At 46.9% G+C, this 9792-nt stretch overlaps 1 protein-coding gene across 1 annotated transcript in view; it reads left to right on the plus strand.

Moving 5' to 3' along the window:
• Positions 1 to 2132: 2132 nt before the first annotated feature.
• Cd55 (CD55 molecule (Cromer blood group)) overlaps positions 2133 to 9792 on the plus strand; it is a 34133-nt gene continuing 26473 nt past the window's right edge. The window contains exons 1-6 of the mRNA XM_010613221.3: positions 2133 to 2169; positions 2679 to 2804; positions 3618 to 3835; positions 5309 to 5353; positions 5979 to 6093; positions 8771 to 8909. Of these exons, the coding sequence (XP_010611523.1) occupies positions 2133 to 2169; positions 2679 to 2804; positions 3618 to 3835; positions 5309 to 5353; positions 5979 to 6093; positions 8771 to 8909 (680 nt within the window). The remainder of the gene's footprint in view (positions 2170 to 2678; positions 2805 to 3617; positions 3836 to 5308; positions 5354 to 5978; positions 6094 to 8770; positions 8910 to 9792) is intronic.

Consider the following 9792-nt stretch of genomic DNA (forward strand, 5'->3'; position numbering starts at 1 on the left):
TTTGTCTTTGACGTCATATACTACATTAGTTGCTAGAGATATGAAGGTGAATAATCCCTACTCTTTGTTCTTGAGAGGCCATGGTCAAGTGGCATAAGGAAAAAGTCACAGGCCATTGTTAAATGCTGTGTCATACAGTGCATGTGAAGCTCACGACAGGCTTCCTGAGGCAGACAAGAGGTAATCTGCACCCCGAAGTAAGGACAGTTAGGCAGATATGTACAGGAAAGGCATCTTAGGGAAAGAGTAAAGTAATTAAAGCGAAGACAGTGTAGAATCCAGGAGAGAGGAAACACCATGGCCAGGAGTTAGCGCTCGAGGGAAGGGCAGGAAACGGATCCTGCAGGACCTCAGACGCTATGAACAGGGGTTTAGGATAGAAGTCAAAGTAATGTGGGATTTAAAATAAATCTTTTTAGATGGTAACATTAGCAACATGAATTAGGAATTATGGGTAAGGGTGGCGGGTGTTCAAGGCCAGATTATATGGAGATTATGTGTTACAAAAGACAAAAAAATAAAAAGCTGGTGCTGAAAGATAAAAAGAGATATGTAGAAAATAGAATTGATAGGACTTGGAAAAGCAAAGTTTTGTTGGGAGTGAGGGAAAGGTAAAGCAGGTCCAGAAGATTTCCAGGAATCTGACCCAAGTCGTGGTGCCGTTGAGTGTAAGACCTACTGAAGAGCGTGGAATGTGGCTGGAGGATGCTCAATGGCTGGTTAGGGAGGGAGATAAAAATGTCATTTTCACAGGGCAGATCTGAGAGGGTGTGGGAGCTCTGATGGTGGTGGCTGTCGAGTAGCCAGCTACGTGAGTAACACAGCAGAGAGCTCAGTGGAGAGCACCGTTGGGAGTCCACAGCCAGATGTATGCCAAGGCCATGAAGGAAAATGATCTCCCACACCTTGGCGGTGAATGGGCGGCATGCATCCCACAGTGAGCTGTTGGTATCAGTGAAAGCTCTGGAAGGTTCACCATCCCTGACCGAGGGGGAAAAGCACAGATGTTCACACAGCTAACACTGAGCATCCGCAAAGCAGACACAAACACAATTATTTCCTTCCTTTAAATTCTTTCCTGATGCTTTGAAAATTATCCTTGTGAGAAGGAAAGAAGACAAGAAGTATTGTTTCCCAATCAACCCAAGTAGCACCAGCATGGACACTACCACAGAGTCAGGTAATAATGCACAACCACCATGTGGGAGAGACAGCAGGAAGTGAAGGGAAGGAGACCCCTCCATGTCCTTCCTACGCTGCCACCCCAAGAATACTCACCCCAGTGTTGTCAGATCTTCTGGCTATAAGCTGTAGACATGTGGTTTCACAAGAAAATTTAAGTCATGAAAACCCTGAGCATTAATTCATTTACTCAGTAGTATTTACTAGGTGCTTACTATGTGCCAGCCACTGTTCTAGGATCTGGACATTTGATAGTGAACAAAAGAGACGAAATCCCACACCTGGACAAAGCACACACCCAGCTATAGGGCCACATGCCATAGTAATGAGAAAACATAGGTCAGATGAAGAGGGAAACGCTGCTGAACGTGAAACTGGTACACGACGGAGAATGTTGAAGTGGCTACAATACCAACTACAGGGGCAAACAAAGGCCTTCACTGGGAAAGAAATAGCAGAGTAAAGGCCTTGGGTAAGCAAAGAAATGAGCCACCCAAGCACTCCAACATTCTCATAAAAAGAAAGTAGCAGCCCACGGCTCTAAGTAGGAATTTAGCCAGTGTAGTGAGGCAGTGACACCTGGGAGAGGAGGTCTGAGGAGTCAGGGAAGGGACACACGTAACGTTTGAGCTTGTGTCTCAGGGGAAGCCACTGGGACCATCTCAGCAGAGGCAAAACTCGTGCTGGCTGTGGCAAGGGCACACGGAACAGAACAGGCATGGGAGATCTCAGAGGAAGGGCCCACTGCAGACACCCAGAAAGCTGCTTGGAGACAGGACTGGAGGAGGTGGAAGAGACAGACAGGGTCAGACGTGGGCTGTGTCTTAAAGGTAGGGACACTGGCGTTTGCTAATAGATTCTAGGTAGAACGTGAGAGAAAGTGAGACACCAGCATGACTGGTAGGATTTTGGCCTGAGCTGAATTAAAAACGCAGCAATCACCAATCAAGATGAGGAAAACTGTGATGTCCAAGGGAGTGCTGAAAGGTAAGCTCTTTCTTTTAACGTAGGTGTCTGACCCTCCATGTATCTGCTCACCCTGAAAGTGCCCTGGAGGCATGGAGCCCAGCAAAGAGAAAGCTTCACTTAGAAACACTGGGATGCCGTCCATATTCAGATTTTCTTCAAGGTAAACCTTGCTGAACTAAAAGATACATTCTGTAATTGGTAGGACTTCAAGAAAATCGTGTGCATTGGAAATGATGGGTAGATTTGAGTTTGGAATGAAGAAATGAAAGCTAAAGTAATTTCCAATCACATCCCTCATATTAGGATTGGACTTAGGTAGATGGGAAGATCCAACACTCTGCTGTGAGTCTGTGAGGGATAAACAGCTACATCTTGTCAGCGACTAGTTGAAGCTACCGACATCTCTCAAAGAGTCTCATTTGTCTGTAAACTACACCTAATAGCATCTCAGAAAAAGTATCTTTGGAACTCCTTCACACACGACTTCAGCTAGAAGCTGATACGTTAGTGCTTTGTGCATGGCTTAGGCGCCTGCAGTCCTGACCCGACTTCTGGAGCAGCTGCTTCAGAGAGGAAAGAAGGGCTGCCTGGGAGACGACACGACCCAGAGCTTAACATACGGGAAGCAGCCGTATCAGTGACCTTGGCTCGAGGTACAAAGTAGGGGCAGGAAAAACAGTTCCTAACTCAGCTTCTAAAAATGAGTCCTCTGTATTCTCAGAAGCACCGCTGTGTCCATCAGAACCCGGACCTCGAGTGAGCATTTTGTCGAAACAAACAACTCCCAAGTGAACTGACTTTCGATGAGTTCTGGTGCACTTCACCACGGTTTAGAAGGCAGTTTTGGATAAGAAGAGCCTACTCCTCAGGCCTTTCAAGGGGAAAAAGCTGACCCACAGTTGGCTTTATTTGCAGGTATTTCTACCCTAAGTACAAAGATGTTTCCCACTTATATCTCTGCTACTTTTCATTAATATATCCAGTTTTTGCAAAGTTCCTAGCCACCTGAGGCCAATTAAATACTGGTTTACAAAGGAATTTTTGCCCTTCAGGTAACAATATGGAGCACTATGTGTGTGCGTATGGTTTAAAATGATCAAATGAAATGAAAACTCACGTCTATTTCTACTCTTTTCAAAAATGCACTCTAGTAAAATTGCAGCAAAGAAATTTTTTAAAGGCAGGAAACCTCAGAGAATGACAACTGCAGAGGTCACTGCTGCAGCACAGGGTACTGTCTTGGTACAAGCACCAGTAGCAGTGCGTGTGCAGGAGTCTGGATCTGCATCCATCCCGGAGCAGAGACAGCTGGGTGGGGCCGGGCTCGCTCCTTTTATGACCGAGAACCCAAGGGAGTCACTTGAGGATTACTTCAAGAGCAGGACCCCAGGGTCCTGACCCTCCCACTAGTCCCCGCCCCTTGGCAGTTGTAAGGACTGATGGTCTCCCCAAAACGGAACCTCCAGGCACGGGAACCCTGGGGGAGGGCGTGGAATCATTCCCAAACCACAGCACACAACGGCAGCTCTGCTTGCGACTGATCTACCCAGCGAACAGGAAAAGAAATGTTTGGCTGTGCTGTCCCTCACCGAATGACCCAGCTGATTTTCTGTTGCCAAAGCCCACCAACTCCACAACTGAAACCTTGGCTCTCACTTCAAGATTTTTCATCAACTTCATTGAGGTATAATTTACATGAACCAACGCAGACAGTTGAAGTACAGTCGTCCCTCCATATCCGTGGGGATTGGCTTTGGGGTCCCTTGTGGATAATAGAATCTGTATATGTGCAGGTCCCTTACGTAAAATGGATAGTATGTACATAAAAGCTATCCTTTCCTATATTTCAAATCATCTCTAGAATGCTTATAATAACCAATACAATGCAAACGCTATGCACATAGTTGTTTAACTGTAGCGTTTAGGGGCTAGTGACAAGAAAAGTCTACACATTCAGGTTGACTATGTCCACAGATGGTTATGTGTACGGGGAATGTGTACACCCTCTCATCCCCGCCCCAGCCAATATGCAGAACATTTTTGCTGCCCCCTCCCCAATCTCCTTCTGCCCTTTTGCAGTCATCTCTGCTACTCCTTTGTCCTCCTCACTCCAGGAAGTCACTAATTTAATTTAGGTCACCATAAATTCATTCTTCGGGTTCTAGAATTTTCTATAAGTGGAGCTATAGTATATATCATATATGTGTCTGGCTTCCTGTGCTCAGTGTGTCTGTGAGAATTGTTCATGTTATTGTATCATGAGATCATTCCTTTAAGTAGTTGTCCATTCAGCTGCTGACCAATTAGGTCCAGCTTGTGACTATCACAACTAAAGCTCCTACAAACATTTATGAGCAAGTCCCTGGTAGGCTTCGTTTTGTTTTTCCTGGGTTTAGTCTTAGAAATGCTTTTGCTGAGTCACATGGTATGTGTTTATTTATAAGAAGTGAATGAAATGTTTACCAAAGCATTTGTTTTGCACTCACACACATACAGATACACAGTTATTTTCCACCTTTGCATAAAATGAACCAGGTGACAAGGGACCAGATGCTCTAGAAACAGAAGGAAGTGACATTAAAGACAGGACAAAAGTATTAGAAAGGGTGGTGCTGGGTGAGGGCCTAAGGAAAGTGTGGTGTTTCTAACAATGACTGCAGTTACTATTTGTAGTAAACTGCCTTCTTCAGTGCAAGCAGACCATCTGGTCTGAAGAGAAAACATTCCTCCCATGCCACTAGGGAATCGGATCATCACTTAGCCTAAGTGGCTTTTATTTGACAACTGAAAGAAAAGTGCTAAGAAAATTGCCACTAAGGAATACTGCTGAGAAATGCCAAGGAAACATTCAGCTTTAATTATGTCCCAGGAAATACACAGCAACAGAAGCATAACTTTAAAGTCTCCCAGAACTGAGTTCAAATCTTATTTGTGGCACCTGCATGCTTTGATCCAATCACAGGCCCCTCGCCCAGGTTGCATCTTTGGAAGTGGACACATTCACAGTTTCTTCATGCACCACATGGCTGTGGTGCTGAGTAGGGCTGGGTCTCACACTAAGAGCATAGACTAGCATATTACATGTAATATTTTCTTTCTTCTCACCCTATGCAATTTTAATAAGTTCAAAGTATGAATCTGTTTCTTAATTTGCAAGGTTATGAATCAAGGAAAATACGCTGCAGATGGGACTGCAGTGGAGGTAAGGCACTAGGCCAATGTCTAAACAATTTTGAAACTTTTAGTAAATGGCCTAACCTTTGCCAGAGAGCAAATTCTGTTGCATGGGGAAAGCACAAAAAGAACAGCTGAATTATCTCAACACTGTGAGCATCATCTTTAAAAATTTTATAGTTGGTCAATAGATTTTCAGAGTATGTGTCAATGACATGTCCTGTTTTGTAGATTAGATTAGGTGAAAAGTGAATAAAATAATCGGTGTGTGAAATGTCCACTCATACCAGCCATTGATATTAATTATTGATAATATCTATTGAATATTTACTGTAAGCCAAGCAAAGTACAAGAGAGTTCACATATATTATTTCCTGTATTCTTTACAGAAACCCTACAGGGAAGGTAACATGATCACTCCTATTCTATAAGTGATGGATCTGTACCAGAGGGCAGCTAAGCCCTATACCAAGGAAGCAATGATATCACTACAGAGCCAAGGTCTATCTGAATCCCAAACCTGATGACTCGGTCCCTGGGCTGCTTTGTCTCCTAACACACACACACACACACACACACACACACACACAGAGACACACACACACACCTTCTCTTTCCTCTTGCTCTACTTTGGCGACAAAAATTCAATGCAGTCTCAGAAAATCAGAGCTGGTCAAAGAAATGCCTGCTTACGGAGCCCAACATTATACTTCTACAAGGCGGGGGAGCTCGAGGGAAGACGGCCAAGGCGAGATGCTATCCTGACAGGTGAGATGCGGTATTAGGCCACTTTTTCTAAATAGCACTAAACCTGTGCTTAATAAGCAATCTCTGCTGTAATACAGAGATATCTTGAGCAGAGAATTCTTGGTAAATAAAACCCCTTTATCAAGAAATAGGTGTCTGGGGGTTGGGGATTTAGCTCAGTGGCACTGCGCCTGCTTTGCAAAGGTAAGGTCCTGAGTTCGATCCTCAGTACTGCCCCCCCAAAAAAATAGGTATCTGCATGTGTGTTTTCATTTATTTTTTTAAAGGGCACTTACTCTGCATAGCAGAATGCCTGTATTTGCAGCCACATGACACAAATACCTCAATATTAAGTTCCTGTGCTTCCTGTCCATTGGAGACAAGGAGGAGTAATGCTAGGCTAAGTTATGAACGCAAATAGAAACAAATGGTTGCTTAGAGCCGAAGTGCTGGCAGACACCATGTGTTGGTAGCAGGCAGGAAGGTGTGGGTGTAACGGCTGAGCAGAGAGATTTCCTGGAAGAGAGGGGCCCAACGGCCCAAGAGAGACCTGGGGGCCCAGCTCAGCCCCTCCCAATGGTGTGGTTTGGGGCTACCCACCTTCAATACCAGCAGCCTCACCAACAACGAGAAGGGCATTTGACTCAGGGTTAGCATTTTTAGCTTCCAGGAAGTTGCATTAACCTCTTCTCCTTTTAATATCTTGTTCTCCTTGACCCTTCATACTCTCAAAGGTGGGGCTCCCAGGGCTCCCCCTGGGCGTCTGTGTTTCTGTCCCTCTCCTTGGTTACCTCTTCTCTCCTTCGCCACTCGCACATCTGCTGGTCTTGCCCCACCTTTCTGCTGTACTTCTCCATGAAGATGTGCTGCCCAGACCCTTCACACTCAGCCAGTGCAAAGTCAGAGTTATTTCTCCATTACCTTCTGACTTTGGAATGGACAGTTTTTTAGAAGAGAGCCCTCATCTCACACACTTCAGACTTCTGAGTCATCTCAAGCTCGTCTTTGCTTCCCCGCCAATGTCACCAAGTGCTGCTTCTTATCTAAGGTAGTCCTTTGGAAACTTCTTTGTTCAAAGCAGGAATGAAAATCCAAAGGCCCATGATGACTGTGTCAGAGATTCCTTCACGGTAGGAGTGGCAGGACTGCTCCTAATATAGATGCGTTTAGTGGCAGTGGGGCTCAAGCCCAGGGCCTTGCACATGTGAACCAGCCCTCTACTAATGAGCCACACCCCCAACCCAAAGCTTTACTATTTTAAGAATTAAAATTAGACAATGGCACACATCTACAATCCCACACTCTAGGAGGCTGAGGCAGGAGGATTCCAAGTTAGGCTCAGCTTGGGCAATTTAACAACTTAGCCAGACCCATTTAAAAAAAAAAAAGGTCATGGCCAGGCATGGTGTTAAACATCTGTAATCCCAGTACTTGGGAAACTAGGGCAGGAGGATCCCCTTGAGTTTGAGGGCACTGTGGGCTACACAGTGAGTTGAAGGCCAGTCTGGACTATCTAGTGAGATTCTGTCTTGAAAAACCATAAAGGAAAGAGGGAAAGAAAGGTCTCGGGTAGCTCAGCACAAAGGCCCTGGTTTCAATCCCCAACATAGATATCCCCAGTGAAATTAAAGACGTTTCTGCTCCCTAACCGTAGCCACCGCATTACTGTATAGTCAGCTAGGTCGCATCTTGCCTTCCAGCATCGTTCCCATTCTAGCACCGTGGCTCCCTTATCTCCCCGAGCTCGCTGCCTTATCCCATGACAGTTGTCACTCTGGTCCAACCAGCAGGTCCTGCTCTTCTTGAAGCCCCAGCCCCCAGCCCTCGCCTTCCACGGGGCATTTGCCTAGCATTTATCACATAAAACCCCCCTACTGAATTACGGATTCTTGAGCACAAATACTAATGCCTTCCCTGTGTCCCCCTTGATTAGCCTTTTAGTTGTTGGGATGAGGTTGAGGGATGACTGTGTTTTCTGTTTTCACCTTGTGTTGGAACCCGAGAGCCCCATAGAGAGTTTAGTCCTAAACCTTTTTAATCAAGGTGACTGTCGGACACAGGGCTGGAGTGGGTCTGCGGGACTCTAGGCTGGGTTTCAGGACCTCAGTATGAAGTCTAGGAACTTCGGCTTGGATTCCCAAGTCACCTCGCGACACCCAGCGCAGTCACATCAGAGAAATCGTTGCTGTCTGTCGCCAACACGACAGGGGAGAAGTCCAGGCTTCAGAGTCAAACTAGGCTGGGGTTGTGGCCTGAGTATTTGTTAACTGCACCAATTTTGGTTAAATAAAAGAAAGTCTCTCAGGCTGATTCCTCATCTGCAAAATGCAGGGAGGCAGACATGGCAGGAGGAAGGGCCTGGAGTACAATGAGTGTAGGCCATGGGCTAAAATAGCCTGTCATAAATTTGCAGGTTTGATTTTTTCGTAGTACTATTTTGGTTTTAGCACAGATCTCCTTTTTAAACTAAGTAAATGCATCATGGATTTCATTTTTCTTTTGATTTACAACACCGTATTTGGGCAGTTATAAAAATATATTTTTAATAAAAAATGAAGTATTTTGAAAGGCGAATTCTTAAGAGTGTTCTTTGTAGCCAAGCTGGGTAACAGAGATAATTTTCTGACTTTGCTGAGCTCATTGTTGTATCTGGATAAAAAATCACACTCAAATACTCCCTGACTGGGCCCTGTGCTAGTGCTGATCCTTCAGAAGCGCCTACCGGCCTTGAGCTCCTCCAATTTTCAGGGTACCATGCTGCCTTTCACCTCGGTCCTGAGTCCGGGCCGACACAGGACTCGTCTAGAATGGCCCGGAAGTAGGGAGCACTGGTTCAGGTAACCGGGTCCTGAGAGGAATAAAGGGAGGACTAGCACCACTTCTGAAGCCCCGCTGTGCCCCGATGCACAAACAGGGGATCAAGAGCAGGGTATTTTAATGTCACAGAGAGGGTCACATGGCATGGTTTCCAAGCCCTCGCCTTCCTGGACTTGTAAGGAGGAAAGCCATGGGAGGGCCTCTCCCCTGAGCCCTGCAGGAGGGATTCCGCCTTAGAAGACCCAAGACTGGCTGAGCGCTAGTCAGAGAAAAGCGGAGTTAACAAATGTTTCCTTCTTCTGAAGTTCCTGCTGACCAGGGTAGAGGTGTCCCTCAGAAACCACGCAGGAAGGCGTGCTGCGCAGGGTGTAACACACCCCGTGGCTGGCCCTGACAAAGGCATCATTCCAAGCGAGGTATCGCTCCGGCCGGTGAGCACTTCAGGGAACAGAAACCCAGGCCAGGATTCCGCCCAGAGGCCCCGGCCCAGTGCAGAAGCGGGGGGGGGGCGCTCTGGCCGTCCAGTCCTGTCCTGGGAGCAGCAAGGGCTCCCGGGCCCTGTATCTGATGGCCCGGCTGCGCGCGTCTCCCCTTCGACAACACCGCACTGCCTGCAGTTTCTCTAACGGGTTCGCACGGTGGATGCCTTTCACCCCAACACTCAGAAGTCCTGGTTTAACGGGGTGCAGCTTGGCCCTCTGGAGCCTCAGGCTCCCCAGTGGGTCCCTGGCCTTGTCACCGCCGGCCCCGCCTCCTTCTGACCACACCCCGCTGCCCCGACTGAGCATCTCTCCCCTCAGCGGGGCTGCAAAGACACCCAGTGGCCCCGAGGGGTGCGCGTGACTGGAGGAGAAGCGGGACGCAGACGGCGGTCCCCCAACCGGGCGCGCACACGGCCACTCC

The sequence above is a fragment of the Fukomys damarensis genome, unplaced genomic scaffold (assembly GCF_012274545.1).
Source record: "Fukomys damarensis isolate Sample0158 unplaced genomic scaffold, DMR_v1.0_HiC HiC_scaffold_11, whole genome shotgun sequence".
Lineage (NCBI taxonomy): Eukaryota > Metazoa > Chordata > Mammalia > Rodentia > Bathyergidae > Fukomys > Fukomys damarensis.